This window comes from Columba livia, chromosome 1, assembly GCF_036013475.1.
Source record: "Columba livia isolate bColLiv1 breed racing homer chromosome 1, bColLiv1.pat.W.v2, whole genome shotgun sequence".
Lineage (NCBI taxonomy): Eukaryota > Metazoa > Chordata > Aves > Columbiformes > Columbidae > Columba > Columba livia.
The window spans coordinates 158207734-158228240 of record NC_088602.1 but is presented as its reverse complement, the minus strand read 5'-3'; the positions used below and the strand labels follow the sequence as shown (position 1 = coordinate 158228240).

The 20507-nt window shown below is 39.4% G+C and overlaps 1 protein-coding gene across 1 annotated transcript in view; it reads right to left on the bottom strand.

The window, feature by feature from the left end:
• ZDHHC17 (zinc finger DHHC-type palmitoyltransferase 17) overlaps nt 1–20245 on the bottom strand; it is a 74076-nt gene extending 53831 nt beyond the window's left edge. The window contains exons 1-2 of the mRNA XM_065041019.1: nt 20069–20245; nt 752–855 (exon numbers count right to left, since the gene is read on the bottom strand). Of these exons, the coding sequence (XP_064897091.1) occupies nt 752–855; nt 20069–20131 (167 nt within the window). The 5' untranslated portion in view covers nt 20132–20245. The remainder of the gene's footprint in view (nt 1–751; nt 856–20068) is intronic.
• Nucleotides 20246–20507: the final 262 nt, after the last annotated feature.

Below are 20507 nucleotides of genomic sequence, written 5' to 3'. Positions count from 1 at the left end.
CAAATAGCTCAGCAACATATACAATAGTTTAATCATTCAAATCAACAATACAGAAAAAAAAAAAAAAAAGAAAAATCTTACAGAACTCTCTATCCTCTCAGCCCCTTGAAGAAAGGTGACAGGGTGGTGGTTTCTGAATGGTAAACAAGCTGAAAAGTAGTGTCATTACAATTCTTCAGAAAGTCTCATGAGTTTGTACATACTACAGGATTGGGTAGAAAACAAATTTGTAGAATTTATCTACATTTCTACATTAAGGACACAATTATGAAATTTACACAGTTTACTCCTGCAACCCTTTCTCAGCAATAAACTCAGTTTCATGGCAGCACTAAAACTGCACAGTTAGAGACAACCAAGGAAATTACACAGACACGCATTCCTTCTAACCTATAAATAACACCAACAATCAAGGAAACCCTCATTTTTGTATATAAATGTTGCCCACTTATCTCTTAATCATCACCTACAGAATATAAACATCAGTACCAACAGGAAGAAAACCATACATTCTCTTCAAGCAAGCTGTCCAGCAACCACCTGTATTTACAACTTACCATAATTCCTCCCACATATTTTCATACAAAGCTCATAAATTTGTCTTAACAGTATTTTTGTAGAGTTCACATCTGAAATCTTCCACTGCTGTATTTACTAATACTGTTCACCTTCCACTTTACGCAAATGAAAAAAATCCACTTCACTGTTTTTAACTAATACAGACGCAGACAAGTTTAACAGTGAAACTTACTGTGTGGCTTTGACTATGTCCCAAGTGCTGTAATCATCAATGTGGCTTTTTCGTCCAAGAGATTCACTATATCCATGGTTGTAATGGCTTTGAGGCTTTATTTCCTAAAAAAGACAAACTTGCTATTAGAACATCAAAATCAGCATCACTGAAGTTTCTGATATTGCTATAAGCAAAACTAAAGCAGTACCCACTTCAATATACGCTAAAGCTACCTAAATCGGAGGGTGGTAAGTGGTAAGCTGACTGGTCACATTTTGCAAATCAGGCCAGTGTATTCCCTAATATAGATTTAAAACACCTTCCAGAAAACACCACTTGTAATAGCAGAGTTCTGCCAAATCCTATGCTGGGTTATTTTTTTAGAATGCTAATAGAAAGTAACAACTTTTTTTGTTCATTTGTTTTTCAGTGGGTTTTCTGTTTTTGTTTTTGGTTTGTTTTTTTTTTTTTTAAAAAATGCAACATAGCATAGCTAAAGAAAGCTCCTGGCCATAAACTGACATCATCTCATTCCGCTACTACAAATTAATGTTACACTTCAAATATCAAAGCCAAATACCTTCTAGAAAATAAATAATTGAGAATGATTAATACGAATGACTAGAATCTACTGACACTTTATTGATTCTTCAGCTCCAGTCCCAGCTTCAGAAGTGACCTTTGCATGTTTAACCTATGAGTCTCAGAAATAAATGTCATGACTGTGGCATGTTCTTCATCAGATATAGCTCCCTACGAACTTAATTCTTTTGATGAAGGGCAACACTTCAACTCTGAATGCTTCCTGTGGCAGAATTTATATTAAAACACTGCATTGACAGATCACTAGGGCAGCAACATACTATTTTTCTTCACATACTGATGCATGTGAAAGTCAGTTCAGCAAGTTGAAATCAAATGATGAATGTTACACAGCTTCTAGACAATTTTCTGTTTGTTACAAATACTACAGGTGATTGCCTCTGTGTATCAACCATGCAATTTGGCCACCTACATAAAAAAGTATGAGAACTGGAATACTAAAGCAAAAAAAAAAAAAAGAAGTAAGCTCCCTGAAAGTTCTGAAAATGCATTTCAATTGATTTTATTAAAATGTGTGTTTATTTACTTCTACTCAGTTTTCCCCAACATATAGATCAACAAGCAGAAATTTTGTTTCTTCAATCTACACCTAGAAACACTTTTGAACACCTTGCAAAAGGCATTTAATTAAGGTTCCAACTTCCACTTGGCTATTAAAATGAGTGATAAATTTTTTTTGTTATTATACAAGACAGGTTTGTTTGTTTATTTGTTTGGTTTTTAGTAAAGGTATCTTTAGTCAAGACAACCATGCCATAATACATGTAACCTTAACAAGGATTTGCAGACACAGATCTCCACCACCTTCTCTCCCAAGCGGCATATGTTGCGCCCTACCTTAAGTGACTAAGAGACAATACTATGGCCAGGGAGACTTCCTAGTGCAATTTGAGCAGGTCTCCCATTTCTCACATTCTCTCAGCTGTGCAACAGCATCTGCAAAGGGAGCCGTTGGTCACAATCAGAAGTTGTGTCCAGTTGTGGATGGCCACCCCAAGTGTTTTCTAGCTTCCTGCAACAATAGGGACTCTCTGTTGACTGCAATGGGAGTTTAAATACCGAGCTGCATGGAGGTAAGTAAACTCTGCTCTCTGATGCTCTTAATCTGACCCTTACTCCTTTCACTTGTGTAAAGACAATGTCTTCCCTGTAATTGTATGCTAGTAATCAAATCAGTCATCACAATTTTTTCTCATTAAAGTTACTTTTAAGGCATGTATGGGGATATAGTGAAAGATTTGGCGAGATTAGTTAAATTGAAATATGCTCAAATGACTTGCACCTGTCTGTAGAAAAAGCACATACATCATACTAATTGTTTGACTGACCACATATGCTTGACGAGTACAACCTCTGTGTTAGATAACATAGGCCTGTGAGAAACTCTAGGCACCTTATCACTATGTCTGAGATTCCTGCTTTGTTGTGATAAAGAGCGGGAGGCTGCGCCTGCCTGAAGCCTTGAAATACAGGCGAGCTCTGCAGGCCCAGTGATCTTCCATCAGGGCTGAATTCACAAGAGCCTGCATCCCCGCTTGTGTCACCTCTGACTGGGAGTTCAGGTGTGGCTTCAGAGATCCCCCAGTAGAGAGTTAACTAAAATAAAACTTGCTCTTTGCAATGCATTCGTGGCCTCTGGCTCTTCTTGCGACATGCCTGTGTATGTGTACACAAAGTATTTCTAGCCTAAATTATTACATGCATAATGTATCTCTTATAGAGAGGTAAAAAAAAGATTGAAAACTGAAAACTACTTCTAAAATATCTATTTCCAGATTTCAAAATACTGAAGTCCTACTTAAGCAGAAGTCTAAAAACTTATACCAGTTATAACCTTGGGTAAACTATCAAGAAGGTAGCTTAGTTGCAAATCCCCAAAACTCTCAGTATTCATTTCCAGACTAACTTCAGTAGAGCAGGTTTGTATTTATTACATTCAACGTAGCTGTTTCATAGAGGGAAAAAAGAAAAAAAAAAAAAAAAATCGAAAGAAGATACATTCTACTGCATTAAGTACATTTTGTAGGGCTAAATTTTACAAAATTAATATAGTCATTTTTATAGTTAGAACATTTATGATATTTTCTACATTAAAAAAACCTTTTGATAAATTTAAGTGTTTAGAGCTTTAAAACCATAACAGAGTAACACTGAGACCTAGTGCAACAAGTCTTCATTTCAAAATAGATTTATTCTTACGCATACTTTTCTTCAGAAAAATATATTTTTCTATTTCATGCAGTACCTAAATGATCAGCAGAGTACATATTTTCTTGACTGTAATGTTATTTTATGACACTCATTTTTTTTTTTGTTCTAAACCTGAAAAACTAACTAGATTAACCACTTAAGCATTGCCAGTGCAGCAGGAGGCTGCTCTGTTGCCATCTCTACAGAAGAGACAACCAAAAGGAGTAACAGCGCATCTGCTGTCTCTAAACCACATGTTATAACCAATTCTCTTACTATCAAGAAACTTTGCTTCACTTTGTATTTGAAGAAGGCAACAGCTTAACCAAACCTTTTTCCCTCCCCCCGCTGCTAGATAAGCCAGGGTGTTATCTGGATTAAAGATGCCTGAAAAGATATCAAAGTACTTTTATTTTTTTTTTTTTGGTAAATGTAAAGTAAAATATAACGAATTCAGTCTTCTCTTATTTTGTGCCACATGATTCTCTCTTCTCCATCATACTAGGAAAAAAAGCAGGATCTATACCACCCCTGTTCCCCAACTATTACACCACACAACTGCAGTTAAGACTTTACATGTCAAACTGGAATGATCTGACCCTGAAAAGCTGAAGGGTAAATCAAGTAGGCAGAGGCCAGAACAAAAGAAAGTCACTGTCCTGGAGCATCCCAATGAGGAGATGTAACTAAATGTATTTCTTAGCCTTCCACAGCTGCTGGAAGCAAAAAAGTTCTCAATTCCTGTTATCTAATCATTAAAAGCAAACTGAGAAACTTGGGTTATTTTTCAGGCAGATATTAATTTATCAGGGAACACTACTTCTCTTGAGCTGCATTTTCCTGATCACTTTCAGCACACAAACCAGGCTTCTGTTACCTTGAGCCCCCACTGGCCAGTCAACAGAGCTGCCCAGTAACAAGCAGTGTAAACTTCCATCAGCCTGAAGTGACCATGAAACCACAACCTTATGATATTAATGCTTTCACAAAAGGATTTACAGGAATACAGCAAAATCTTAACTATTACCACATAAGTTTGAAAAAGTGAGAGAGGCTATTTCTTGTAAGCCCTACCTACACGTTATCTACTACATATACTAAGAACTGGATGGCAATGACAATACCCTTAACTAAAAAAAAAAAAAAATAAAAAAAAATAATCTCCTTTTGTACTGTCTCTGAACTACTTTCTTTAAGGTGAAATGTTCACATTTTGTTATATTAATGCAAAATAGCCAAAGTGATTGAAAAGTCAAAATTGAGGTGATGACAAATATGACTTCCTGACACAACATGAGTGTGCAAAAAACAATTTGGTTATTTATGTCTCAGCTTATGAAGCCCACTAGTTTAATTAAACACTGACTTCACAGGAAACAAATTGTTGTATTCAATGGAATTAACCATCCCAGATGTCCTGACTTGTGATATACCAATATCAGATTTCTAATTATTTCAGCCAGACTAGTACAACCTGATGCCTGACATGTATTTGGTCCTATCCATACATTCACTTCAAACTGAAGTGCAAAGCTCTCCTTAGTTGTTCAACATACAGCGCTGAAAGCCAAAAGCACATTCTTAAAACTCACAAGGAAGTTCAAATTATATTATTTTTCTTTTTCCTTAAAAACAATTCTGTAATCGAAACCTGTAATTTCTAATACTACAGTACAGACAAATACACGCTTTCTGCTGCATCTTGTTCTGGGTCGGTAAAGATGGGGTTAATTTCCTCACTGTCAGGACATGCGGGTATTCGGTACCATGTGAGGTCACGCTCAGTTATAAGGGCAGGGAGGCAGAGGGAGGAGCGGGTCGGCTCGATTCCCTCTTGACCGCTGCTTTTGTATTTCGGGCGCAAGTCCCCGCTCGGGGCAGGGGCGGGGGCAGTTTCAGCGTGAGCTGTGGCCGGGGCGACAGGAGAGTTTCAGCGTGGGAGCTGCTCAGCGCTCCGGGGGGAACGGGGGGAGGCGGATCGGGATGTGCTGCGGGCCCATCGCTTTTGTAGGTTCTTTCAGTATTGTTCTTAATGCTTGTTCGTTTGGGGGTTTTTCTGGTTGGTGTGGATTTGGGGGTTTGTTGTGGGTGTTGTTTGTTGTGGGTTTTTTCCTGTTTTTTTTCCTTTGCTTGTTTTGGTTTTGTGTGTGCGTTTGTGTTTTGGATTTTGTGGGATTTTTCTTCTTTTTCTTTTTTTTTTTTCCTTTCGCTGTTCCATTAACCTGTTCTTACCCCAACCATCGAGTTTTGCCTTTGTTTTCTGATTCTCGTCCCCATCCCACCTTGGGCAGGGGAGAGGTGAGCGAGCAGGATATGGTTGTAGCTGCCGGCTGGGGCTAAACTACAATAATCTCTCAAACGAAAAAAAAGAGTAAATGTAAATCATTCTTTCTATCTATCCAGCCAGTGGTTAAGTTCTGTCATGTGTCTCTGCAGTTACTTGGAAAGTCAGAAAAATCCAGTGTGGTGACTGTTTCATCTGACTGCACTACACTGTTGAAAACATAACCTGAAAGCAGTCAGGATCTTCAAAGAACACTATGATAATTAATACATTTTAAGGACTGCAACAGTATATTTAAACTATTAAGTTTGCAACAAGGACCCAGCAGTAAGACAACTGAACATTTGAAAGTCAAAAAGCTAAGCCTAAATATGCAAGGATTCCAACTCACTCACTTAAAAAAAAAAGCTCATCTTGTATAAATAAAACTCCTCATGAGCCTATACATGCTTGTGCATATTCACCTGTTGTAAGTTACGTCAAAGACATGGCTTAGAACAAAACCATGCCAAAGAATGTACAAACACACCTTCCCACCTCCTTCTTTGGCAAGTTTTATATTTTTAAATGCTTAGCATAGCAGTTTTAAAGACTGCTATTTAAAAAGCTGTGGATGTCAAACACAATCTCTCCAGGTGCATGGCTACCAAATATAAGGGCTTCAAGGCAGCCACACCACCAAGCGCTGCTGTAACATGCGCAGATGTAGCTCACAGACCAAAGCCATCTGTGCCCGGGCATCTCAGCTCCTGTTCAGCCCCAGCAGGACTAAGCACAGTCCTGTGACATCTGGGGTGAATTTGCCCAATCTTAGTCATTCTGCCTGAGCAGCTAAGCTAGAAAAAAAATCATAAGTATGACGTTCAGACGACATCTATTTTTAGAGTTTAACAGAAGATTAAAACGCACAAAAATACAGATTACTTCCACCAACCTCTTGGACAGAAGAGAAAGTTCTGCTTAAAAATCCTATACTGATCTAAATTACTTGCCCACTATTACTAAAGTAATAGGCATAAGCATTAAAAACGTGAAAAACAATGTACAGAATGTTTAGATCACACCTTTCATAGAACTTTGTGTGTTGCCAATTTCATTGTCATCATTTGGCTTTTAGGTTCTCACCTAAAACAGGATAGAATAAGCCTTCTCCAAAATCATACACCCTCACACAAATTTTACAAAAATAGTTAAAATTCTTGAAACTACTACAATTTTTTTAAACATATGAAAGATTGATAATAAAGTAACAATTAACATTTTGAGCCTAGAACATTTAACATATTCACAAATGGCTTCAACAATATTCCTACATGTTAAAATATTTTTCCTTCTATGATGAAAATATTTACTCCAGGAGTTTAATTTTACAATGACAATCCACTGTTAAAAGCCACTAACAGCTCATTCAAAGATGAAAAACTCAAACCCAAATGCATTTATTTGTTGACATTTTGATCTCTACTGACAATGGCTCCCTCCCAGCTGAAAGTCAGGAAAACTAAACAGAAGGCAGTAGAGCAGAGGCCAGATTCCACTGATTTACAACAGGCAGGTTGCAAATGCTAAATCTCTACTCACTTCATCCTGCTTCAAGGAACCATTTCCAAGTGTGACTTGAGCCAAATTAGCAGTTTACCATTGCTAAAAGAGAAAGGTCATTTCTCTGCCCACTCTCCCCTACTGCTCTTGGCTCTGTGCTCCTGCTGCCTAACCCAAGCTATAGCTTTGGTACTTGGAGCTGTGGTCACATCAAGCCCACTCAACTCATTAGAGGGAAAAAAAAAAATGAAGAGGAAACAGAAAGAAATATTTCTTTTACTAGGACAGCAAGTTGAATCTGTTTCTCCTGTGAAAGGACAGGCTCCAGAACCACTGGTAGAGGGAGAGCAAGTAAAGAGAAAGCAGCAAGAACATTTTGGTACCTGTCGGTTTTAATTTGACTAAGTAATCATGGAACAACACACTTCAGCTTTTAAATATTCAAAGCAGTCAGACTCACAGGATGAAGAAAATGATGCTACTTTTAGGAACTGTAGAGTCAGTTGGCTTGGAAGGTTGCAAGAGTGACAGATTTTTCTTATTTATAAAAACCAAATTGGGTTCTTCAATTACTGACAAGGGTCACTCTTCTAGATGAGCTTCCCACTTCAGCGTCTATCCTTTGACAGTGCCCTAATCACTCATATGCATCTGTGACTAGTTCGTCATTACTCATTAGTCACGAAATGTGTAGATTGCTGGCATGGATGCATAAGTAATGCAGGGTAGGAAAAAAAATCAGAAAAATGAGATTAAGGCTGGGGGAAAAAAAAAGTTTTGGAAAAAAAGAAACAACATGGCAACATGGTACCAGAGAAAAAGGGAACCTCCTCTGGAAAATAGGACCAACAAGAAGGGGAGACAAAAGATAAAGCAAAATATGAAAGATAACTCCAAAGGAAAAAGGAAGAAGTGCAGAGGAGAAAAAAGTTTGCACTGCTCTGAAGAATGAGCACTAGCAATACCTGCATTCCGAATCAGTTCTCCTCATAACCAAATGCACAAGTAAAGTTATGCTTATTTCCCCTCAATACTCAAATCTTTTAATCTTTTCCAATAAAAAAAGCCTAACTGAAATAAGCTCAAGATCAATTCTAAGAGCAGTGTTCATAGAAAAAAATGTTACGCATGAAAGAATAGAATGCCAAAGACTGAATTATTCTAAGACAGCAATTTCATAATTTGCAATTCTATATAGCAGAAGGATAAGAATAGGTCAATATGCCCGCTTGGACATAAGGGAGGGAGGAAAATACTGCTGCTTACAGCTGCTACACATGGCTCTGGTAGGCACTGACAGATGGCTAGAACTGCCTTTCCTTTAACATTATGCAATATTGCTGAAAGGAAGTGATACCATGACCAAAGTTAAGACAGTCAAATTCTGAATGGTAACCAAGAAAATACTAACAAGTCCTAAAATTAAAATGTAGAAATAAAAGCATTACCTTCCATAAAATACTGCATACTCTTGCCTTTCTTAATGAAAATCGAAGAAATCATAATTATTTTCTGTAATTGATGACTATACTATTTCCATATCTGGCTGCAGAATCATGATAAAATTAGAAGTGACTGCAGCTAGGCATACTATTTTAGGAAAGCTAAATAATAAAATAATCCTCGTGTGTGTGTGTGTGTGTGTTATATTTTTATAGAGACTACTGGAAGTTAATATTGAATAATTCCTTCCCCTGTATTTGTGTCTGTAATTTATCTGTTCTTAATATGTTAGAATATAGTCCTTTTTAGTAAGCTTTCCCAGTTTTCCTCCTACTTTTAAAAAAGTGTAAGAAACTATACAGACAAATTTATGTATAGTAATTTGCATATTGTAAACACCCACATTAGTTTGTATACACATAAATACTAGCCACTCATGTGTTAGCATTAATAGAAAAAACACTCACAAAGTACAAGCAAATCAATTAATTGCATTCCTAAAAAAGATACTGTTGGTGTTTTTTTAAATGGAATTTGCGCTTCTGAAGTTTATTTCTTACCTATCAATTCACCTAATTCTGCAACACAGTAAATCCCATCTTAACTGGTCATATTGCATATTAAAAAAAACAAACAAAAAAATACACACACAAAAACAAAACAAAAATTAAAAAAAATACACAAAAAACAACAACAACAAAAAAAAACCCACAAAAAAAACCACACAAACAAACAAGCACCAACAACAACAACGACAAACAAAAAACAAAATATAACACCACCATTCAGTGTTTGGCCTGCACATACATACTGTTGGACTTGCCTTACTTTGACCTTTACAATCTATGCTGTGATTCTCCCTGCCCCCTACTATAGCATTAAATTATACAAAATGAGTATGACATGACAAAAAACTCCTTCCATTCAGTGCCAATGCTGTCACCATTTTTCATTACTTTTCACATTCAACAGCATCTTGTGAAGTCTGTTTGGTTTCCCTCCTAAATTTTTGGCCTCTTTGCACCATTTCTTGACACAATAATAGAAAAGACATTTATGAAGATCCCTGGAGAGGCTAATTAAAGAATACATAGACAATGGAAAAAAATCTGAACCTAACACTGATTCTTTTTTTTAGGCAAGTTATAGTTTAAGTTGACAATGTTTTATGTAAAAAGCAGCAAAATAAATTAAGAAAAGTAGTCCTTAAATTAATAAAGTAATCCTTCTGCTGATATAGTTTCACCCACAAGCAAGTCAACCAACACACACAGAGAATAATCCCACATGTACTCTCCAACGTAGATCTGATTTTTTTTACATAACAACGAGTTAGAGATGCTCAACTAGTGTCCTTAATCCAACCACTTTATGCAGAGGTCAGAGATCATGTGATTTAAGGCACAGCTGGTAACTAGTAAATTTTGTTCCTTTAAAGCAAGTGTCCCTAAACAACTGACTGCTGCTTTCTAGTCATTTAGTTACAGATGCTCCTAAATTAAACAGTGTTACACTTTAGGAAGTAATAGCTTCACAAGTAGGCTTTTCAGAAGACCTTGTATTTGCACACATAGCATTACCAGCAAGCGCTATTTAAAACAGCTGTGTTTACTAGCATTTGTAAAGGTTAAAAAAATTAAAAGTTTAAAATACTATGGTTTAAAGCTTAAAGTTTTGTTTAATTTAGTAACTTGCATTAAAATGTACACACATTTTCTGGCTTTCTTTTCATTGTGTTCTCAGCCAAAATCTTACGATTTCAACACAAAACTGTACTTTTTTCCAAGGGATTTAAACAGGTCTCAGAGTATTTGAGCTTGCAGACCTCTCAACATAAAAAATCCCTGAGAATTAGCCTTAGTAGTCAGTCAACACAAGAGTAACTCAAAACTGATTATGCATTTCACTCTTAAAATGCTAAACTTCAAAAAAGCACATAAATATGTATCTAGTTCAATCCTGATTCTCAACTATTTGAAGAAAATAGAAAGAAAAGAAAGGAAAAAAAACAAACACAAAACCAAACCAAAATTTAAAAAGAACACAATACTCTCTTCAAAATTGCCAGAGAAGGATTATCTGAAAATTCTTTTTTATATATCAAGACTTTTAATTCAATTTTCAAACTTTGTAACCTTGCATGTTAAAAAAATTGTACACTGAAGGTTCCACTTTATTCGGTTAAGTATTTGCCAAAGTCACACTCAAATGTAAATTATGCTGCTTAGTGAATCTACAATTAAGTCATCTCTGAGGAACAGTGAAAAAATTAAATCAAGAATTAGAGCACTGGCAAGTGTACATGACAGAATGAAGAGTCAGTCCACCTACGGACCCTCTCTTCTCCTTAGCACTTAGTGCAAGCTGCACTCAGTCCTCATGGAAAACTTGAATTCACTGTTCCCACCACAGCCCTGAACCAGCAAATGGAGCTTCAAATCCATAGCTAACTAAGCAAACTCTCATTCCCACTTATGATAAACACAGGGTGGTTCATCTACCACAATGAGGAAGTGAATGCAAGGTGCTTCTAGGCATGCTGACAGTCAATTTTTTGCAGCATATGAGAGAGCACTTACAAAATTTGTGGTCTGAGAGCTACGAACAGTCACAGTCTATCCATCTCCCAATGTTCCAAACTGGTCACACCAGCTCACACAAGTACCTTTTGTCAGTACTGTAGTGTACTTGATCCTACAATAAGTAGGTTTAGTGAACTGGCAGAAAGTTATTCACCACTTTTTTTTTTTTTTTTTTTGTATGGGATGAATTTTCTACTGATTTCCTTCCCTGAACTGGCTCATCCTGGGACCAGACAAGCATCACTGGCAAACGTGTGCATCTGCAAGTGCTTAAAGGCAGGTTTCACAACTAGCTTAAGGCAAACTCAAACTGCCCTGCCATCAGAAGCAGTGGTCACACTCATGGTCCTGGCTGCACATTCTCCATTACCTTTTACCAGTTCTCACAACAGTGCTTTCTTCAGTTAGGTCAGGTCACAGACTCACAAAGCAAGTATTATCCCAGTTCACCTATTGGCCACACAATTGCAAGAGCTGACCCCAAGAAGCAGAATGGGGACTGTGTATGGGTTCCACCATGGCTTTAGGGCAGCTTAATTAAACTCAGCTGCAAAACCACATCCTTCAAAGTCAGCAATAGAAGTGTTTTCAAAACACACTCTCATGTTCTTCCACTCTTACTACTGTGCTCTCTCCTCACTGAGTCATCTTCATCTTCCCCTGGCCTTGGGCAGCCTTCCCAGCTCTGAACAGGGCATTCCCACTACCCTCTATTTTTGATACCTCCTCCCTTAGAGTGACAATCAAGAAAACACTTCTAAAGCCCTCATAACATCCTACAAGGGTAGGAAGAAATTGCTAGATTTCAAAATTGCACAAGACAAATTGTAGTCTAATGTTACACCACGTACTGGACATGACAGGCCTGAGGGTTCAATTCAGCCAGATTCCCTCTGACTACAGAAAAAGCTTCGGACTTCATTCTACAGTCTCATTTATAACAGATTCCAGTGTTTCTCTTAACTCTAGGGATGCTGTGAAAGTCAAATCTTTATCTCTTATGTCTTTGAAAAGCAGCAGAGGACAGTGTGCATGCTGAAACAGCAATTACTGAGGCTGCTCCCATCTAAACATGTCAGTATCAATGACAATATTATCCAATTTTCAAGCAGACAGCAAACATTCTTTAATTCTGTAAACCAAATCTGCAAAATTAAAATGTAAACCTCTTCCAGATTTATACTGCCTCATTACTTTCCTGAGCAAAAAGGTAAACACAGTGAAACAAATGCTGTTCAAAGACTAAAATTCTGTGAAATCTGAGAAAGCATCTGTGCTTCACAAGTAACGGCAAACTGAGACAACACAAATATAGGTCAAGCCAGATATTTATGACTGATGCTTTAAGAGGGCCTGGTCCAGAAAGTCAAACATCAATTACTGCCCAAATCAAGAGAAAATGTATAGAAGAAAAAAAAAAGACTGCAACTATTTAAGTGTTTTACTAGATGCCTGAGAAGCCATAATGTTACCACTGAAAAAAAGCCCAGAGTGGTGAAAAAACTGCACAGTTTACAAGGGAAGTGAGAACAACTGCAAAACGAAAAAAAAAAAGAAAAAAAATAGAAATGTCAAGAGAAGCATTGACAATGATCATGACAAATTAGAAAAATATAGAGAACTGAAAGACAAGCAAAAGGATACAAGTAATCCTTATCTATAGAAAGGAAAGCAACATCCTAACAACAGAAAAAAAAAGGACAAAATTTGTCAAGATTACAACATAAAAAATGATAGAGCTGTCAATAAGAACACAACAAAATCAGAAAACATTCAAAAAGTCCAGAACAAAAACAGTTGAGGAAGAAGCCAGAAAATGTAAATCACGTCCTGTTGCCATGATAAAATGCTTTCTAATATGACAACAAATATTACTAAACTTATTTAAAGTACAGGTTGTTTAGGTGAACTATATAGTTCAAAACATGTAAACACTGTTCTTCATTAAGATTGAAGACACTTCAGTGATCTAGATAAAAGATAACATGGGTTATAAATGGTTACCACTTTAAGTTATTGCAGACTTTTCTAGATTTGATATAGAATTAACAAACAAGCAAAACAAAGACTAGTAATGCTAATTACCAGGGCTTCACAGTAAAATAAGCCCAGCACTTTCAGTTGATAAAGTAGTAGTAATGGTCAAACACAGTTAATGTAAAAAGTGTTTGATTTAATATTGTCTGATATTTTGACTAAGGAAACAGAATATAAAGAAAGTTAATGTGGCCTATCTTGCATGTATTAAAAACTAGAGATGTACAAGCTTTATTCTTATGATTCAATTTGTGACTATTATACATACTGTCCTAGTTAAAGACTAAGCTGGCCAAAAAAGGCTCTTGCTCTTGTATTTTGACCCCACTCTACTCCACGGCTGCCCTGCAACCTTAGAGCAAACAGCAGTTAGAAGGTTTAGAGTGAGGGAAAAAAGAGAGATTAAAAAAATACTATTTCTGATACAATGTAGCCTATATTACTTGGGGAAGGTTAAGACAAGTCAAAATAAGGGTTCTTTTTTTAAAAAAAAATAAATAAAATAAAGAAGCAAAGTCACATCTAAAAGGAAAACCCATCCAGAAGACTATCTAGAAAGCACTAAAGAGACTTAGAGGTGGAAAGTCATCTGGGCACAAGCTTCCAGTGTGATGCAGTTCCCAACAAAGCTAGTGCAATTCCTCCATACAAATGAGGAATGCTGAGTAAGAATGTAAAAACTGCTTTACTTCTACAGCTGGCCCTGGTGTGACTGTAAGAATAGTGCTCTGTTCTCAAGTTCACTAGTACAACAGCTATTGCACTCAGAGCAATGTCACGAAAACACTGAAATAATGAAAGAACCCATCTTAATGAGAGACTCAAAAGGGTCAGCCTGATTGTAGACGGTAACACCAGTGCAGGGATCTGACAATCATCAACATATTAAATAAATATAGACAGACTTATATGTGGATAGATAACTCTCAGGATGTAATGAGCAGAAACAAATTAAATTTAGACTAGAAACAGGTTTAAGTTTTAAGCAGACTAATCAAATTTGGGGGCAACTTGCCCAGCTATACAAAATTATCTGTTACTGTAGGATTTTGCTTAATTTCTTCTTTTACTTTACAAGTAGTATGCTGGCTATAAAAAGAATTAGTTCATTAAAACCCACTCAATGCCTGCATTAGACGGTTGGATTATATCTGCAGCCTCCTCTGGCCTCAAACTCTGAAGGTAACCATGATTTCCTAAGTAAGACTCAACTTTCAATATTAAGCACGCTAATTTGTCTGAGACTTCATGGTTCCGTCTTTTTTAAGTAACAACAATAACCTATCTTCGAATGAGCTCACAAATGTAAGCTTAGCCCCTGGAGTGATCCTGACTAAACTATAGAGTAAGTCTCATACCTTTGCAGGACAATTAAGAACAATCTGCACTGGAATACAGCCCCAACAATATCAACAGAATCCCACAAGTAATAGAGTCAGACTGCAAAATCAGGCCTTCACTGATCTCTTAAACAGAAGAAATTAGAGCAAAAACTATCACCCTGTGATTCATAGAATCATTCTATGATTCTGTCTACAATAGGTTTACCTATTTTCTTCACCCTGCCACCAAGGAATGCAAGGAAATAGGGTGTTTCTAACTTCTCGGGTAGTTACAAATTGAACCACAGGGAGAGAAACAAAGTTAACACTTCCACAGCCAAGATTTTCTAACGCCAAAAGAAATCTGTAACAATCAAAAACTTTCATCTCTCTCAAACATATCCCATACAACCTAACCACACTGGTGAATGTACTAGATAGCAGTAACAAAAGAGAGCTTCCCCCTCAGTAATATTTCTGACCATTTAAGAAGAGATGCAGCCCTGAACAGCTGAAATACATTTGACAGTTCAGGCCACATTAGGGCCACACACAAACAACATTTTCCAAACGTAAAGGAGCAATACAAACAAAATCCATTTCCTAAAGATACCCATTCCCATTCTTGGATTTCAGAATAAAACATCCAAGCTTACCATCACCTACCACAGAACAGTGAGGAAGTTGTTCTTGTTTAGAGGATCCAAGGAATTTGAAGTTAGAAGGCCTATTAAAATCATTTGGTCCAAGTACAAGTAAACAGCAGGAGCAGCATTCCCATACTAGGGCTACACTGTACAAAAGGAAGCAGAGCTTGCCACTCTGTCACCAGAAGCCTGAACACTGGCAGAAGGAAACAAACTAACAGAGACTCCTCAGTCAAAGAATCATAAAACAGTTTGGGTTGGAAGGGACCTTCAAAGGTCATCTAGTCCAACCCCCCTGCAATGACCAGGGACATCTTCAACTAGATCAGGTTGCTCAGAACCCTGTCCAGCCTGGCCTTGAATGCTTCCAGGGATGGGGCATCTACCACCTCTCTGGGCAACCTGGGCCAGCGTTTCACCAGCCTCATTGTAAAAATTTCTTCCTCACATCTAGCCTGAATCTCCCTCTTCTAGTTTAAAACCATTACCCCTTGTCCTGTCATAACATGCGCCTCTAAAAAGTCTGTCCTCATCTTTTCCTGTAGGCCCCCTTTAAGTACTGAAAGGCTGCAATACAGTCTCCCCAGAACCTCCTCTTCTCCAGGCTGAACAACCCCAACTCTCTCAGCCTGTCCTCACAGCAGAGCTGTTCCAGCCCTCTTACCATTTCTGTGGCCTCCTCTGGCCCCTCTCCAACAGGTCCATGTCTTTCCTGTGCTGAGGGCTCCAGAGCTGGATGCAGGACTTCAGGTGGAGTCTCACCAGAAAGTCCAGTGTAACTGGGCCATCCTGGTGTGTTCTGCATCTGCTATAATGGAGCTATCACACCACACTGTAGGGCAGCCAATGCCATGTCCACCCCGAGATCTACACCCACAGGACTCTCACTCTTTGCTCATCCGTGCACTTCACAATCCTGCTGAAGAAATGCATGTATATTAAAGAGATGGCACATCACTCACACAGTCAGTCACCCCAACGTCATCTATACTCTATTGTATTAATGGATTTGAAGCACCACCCTGTCATCCATGTTTGGAACTCAAAAGCTTGCATTTGTTCTCTAGAAAGACATCCAAATTCAAGCTGAAAACTCCAAGAGGTGGACAATCACCATTGCCCTCCCTTCTCTGTCACAATGATTATTCACCCTCACCATTTACCACTTTTGCCCTTCAATTTGATTCAGCTTCACTTTCCAGCTGCTGGATTTTACTAGGTATAAACTGAATAAAGGACTGCACCTCAGTAAGGAAGTATTTACACGGGACAAAAAAGGTGTTTCTCACTCTTTCTGATAACGTGAACAGCGTTTTTTCAAGCCTTTCACTGTAAGGCATTATTAAAATAACTCTTAACTCCCTTCCACACTCTTCATTCTTCACTTCCACATTCTTCATTCAATCACTACTAAAGACAAAAATTCATCATTATTACTACCACATACTCAGCCAAAAATCGTTATCTTTTTCCTAATCAGTAAACCACCTTAAAAAAAATAAATCAAGGAATATATTACATATTTTTCAACTAAAGCATTATACTGAGAGCTTATGCTGAACTGCTTGTTCATATTTAAATCCTACCAGACAATAAATTTTAGGATACAATCTCATGCTTGTGTTCCTTATCTTCAACACATTACTTCAAATAGGACTGCGCTGAGGTGCACTTTGTTTTACTAGCATCCTTGAATTCTAGATGTTTTTCTACAGTTGTTCCATCCTTCCTGCTTAGTGCCTACCCATCTTGTCCATCTCTAAGTTTCACTCATGACAATTTTGTTATTACTTCCAAATCATTCATTAAAAGAGTCTCAAGTCTAGTATATTAACTCTTCTAAGACTTTCAGGAACAATGACACTCACTAATAATTTGCTCTAGCAACTATTTCCAAGATATATCAGCTAGCCAGCAGCTCTCCATCCATTTATCATATACTATAAGCACATTCTTTGAGTATTACATGAGCAATTAATGTTATTTGTTGTACTTCACCACTAAAATGATATTTATACACTGCTCTGTTCCACTAGAAACCTTAACAACAATGCTAGTAGAAAACAGTGAGATCTACACTGACACACTAAACTGAACTTGTGATAAGAAGCATAAATATCCTTTGAAACAAGAGTCTGTGATATAAGTTCAGCTTGCATTCATGCGGCAGGGAGGGAGACCCATGAACTCAGTCAGCAAGATACTACACAAAACCCACCCAAAGCAGTCCCATCATCCATTTTCTAGAGCATTCACATTTTCAGCAGTGTTTCTACCTCTTCTTACCAAAATAACTTTATTTATTTGTGAAAGGCTCAGCTTAAAATAATTCAAAAGATCTTCCAGCACTCCAGTATTTAAGTAATTTTCCACTACGCCCAAGACCATCTTTCCTACAACATTAATACTGTGTTCATAATATCTCATGGCAAAATGCAAAGCCATAGCGCCCTTATAAAAGTAAACACTTATCTTAAAAAAAAAAAAGCCCTTTAAAAATACTTCAACAGTAATCCAAGTAAACCAAAACGAAAAAACAGCAAGAGGCAAATGCCTCAATTCTATAAAGAAAAAAAAGGCAGCACAGGAAAAATATTTTTTAAGAGGCATGACAGGTTAACAGTAGCCTGAAATATAAGAAATCAGGAAAGATTTTGACAGACCTATAAAAAGCATCTGTTTTACATGTATACAAATGTAAGAACTGCTTATATGCTCCAGTGTCACCACTTACATAAGGACATGGTGCTATTTTCTTAAAAAATGTAAATCACTGAGTGTTAAGGGCCTTGACCTTCAAAAATGACTGAACGCAGATGCACTACATTGTCACAGACCTGCCCACTGAACAATAAAGCTCTGCTATGGTACAGAATCCTCAAGCTTTTAACAAACACTCCAGAAATGCTCTTATAACAGTCAGTCTCACCATCAACATCAAAAACATTCTTTTCTTCTAAATCTTATCTGCACAAAGGGATTTTAAGGACTAACAGAACACCCGCTGAAATCCATGTAAATACTACCCTGTGAATAAGATCTAGTCAGATACTCCATATTTCCAGAAAAAACAAATTAAAAACCCTCAAGACTAGTCAGACAAGTGATATTTATTGCATATTAAAAGATTCAGGTTGGTGTTACAACACACAATACATATTAACTTGCTTCCCCATCTTCTGTACATGCACCCAACTTTACACACCAAAGGAACAGTAAAAAATTCTACTAGATTGCTTAACTAGTGAAAAATCATCAATTTAAACTGGGATGTTTTTGTTCACTATTGAGTAATTACTCAAAGGTAATATAAAAAAATGCTAATTTTCAATCTTTAAAACACAATGGTTTTCTAGCAGCCTGTAAATGCTTTTTATTCCATTTCATAGTTTCAGACTGCCCATTTAAGGTTTCCACAAGTCAAGAACATTTTCTTGCAAAGAACATCAACATCCCACGGTCAGGACCATTACTGAAAACTTCATCACTTCTGAAAAACATCAGACACTGCAAATAAAGGTACTTCTCAAGTTAGTCTGAAGAAACACGTAACATTGGTCTTCGCACAACAGTTTCTAAACAAAAAAAAAAAAATCAAAACACTTATTTGGAGTGCACTTTGCTACTCAACCTTCAGAACAGACGGGTATATTTTAAAGCCGTAAGAGAGCACAGTTTGGGAGAGGTAGAGAAGAGTGGGTAGGATACACAATTGCATATAGAGGCCTATAGAGGCTCTTCAGCCATCAAGAAAACTAAAAGCATCTTTAAAATGTTGTTTAAGGAAAAAGCGTACCATCTGTTCAGCAAAAACTGCCGCCTGGCATATGCACTGATGTTTTACGTAGGCTGAAAAATCAATTTTTACAATCCTTAATGTATCAGGTGACAAGTCCACATTTAAAAGGTTTTCTAAACTATTTAAAATACATTTCAAAACAATCATACTAGTCCTCAAGAATGTGCGCCTGCTGCTGACAAAGGTGGGTGGCACAAAAGAAGGGTAAAAATACGACACAAAACGACCTCTACATGTTACCTGTAAACATTCCTCCCACCTCCTGGCCAGTACATTGCAAAAGACAGATCGTTTGCTTTCAAAATAAACCCCACGCCACCCAGGGAGCGCGGGGCCGGATCGGACCAGGCCCGACCTGCAGAGAGCCCGCAGGCCAGTGCCAGCCAAACGCCAGAGGAGACATTTGTTCCTCCTCCCCCGAACCGTGCCCCCCCAGGGCTGCCGGGCCGCAGCCCCCCCGGGGCGGAGGGGGCGGGCGCCAAGTCCGGCCGGGCACAGAGCGTTGCCGCTCGGGGACACCGGTGCCGCCCTGGGGCCGCTCTGCCCGCGGCGGAGCGGCGGAGGTCGCGGCGGGCCAGACCTCCGGCTGCCTCGCCCCCCGGCCCGCTGCCGGGCGGGACCACCAGGGACGGCGCCACAGGAGGGCCCGCGGCGGAGCCTGCCCTCCTCCGCGCCACCGGCACCCGCATCCTCCACCCCGCCCGGCCCTGCCCGGCCCGCCGCGCACACCCAGGCCGGCAGCGGGGGGCGGCGGCGCAACCTCCCGCCCTCCGCGCACCCCGCCCGCCCGCCCGCTCGCCTCGCCTCCGCCCCTCCCGCGGACGGGACGCCGTCCCAGCCGCGCCCCGAGCCCGCGCCCTGCCCGCCGCCCTTGGGGCGCACCGACCTCCGGGTGCAGGATGGGGACGCAGCCCGCTTCTTTCTCGTACTCCTCCAGAGGCGCCGCCATCTTGGTGCGAGCCCGCCGCCCGCTGCATGCCGGGTAATGCGCGCGCGCCCGCCGCGCCTTCCCCCCCACACCCCCTCCGGCTCCTCACGCTCCGCGCTCGCTCACGCGCGCGGACCCGCGGGGCGGCCCGGGGGCTCGGGGAGGGGTTCGGTGCCCCCGCCCCCGCCCGCCCCGCCCCGCCCCGGCACCGGCACCGCCTCCGCCCCGCGCTCCCCGGCCGCTTCGGCGCGGGCGGGGCCGGGGAGACGCCTGCGCCGGGAGCGCCCGGCGGCGACACAACGGGCCTTAATGGGCCTCCGGAATGAGCCTGCGGGAGGCGAGGCCGCCGGGGCGGGGAGCGGCGGCGATGAGGAGCGACACGCACCGGGACGCAAAG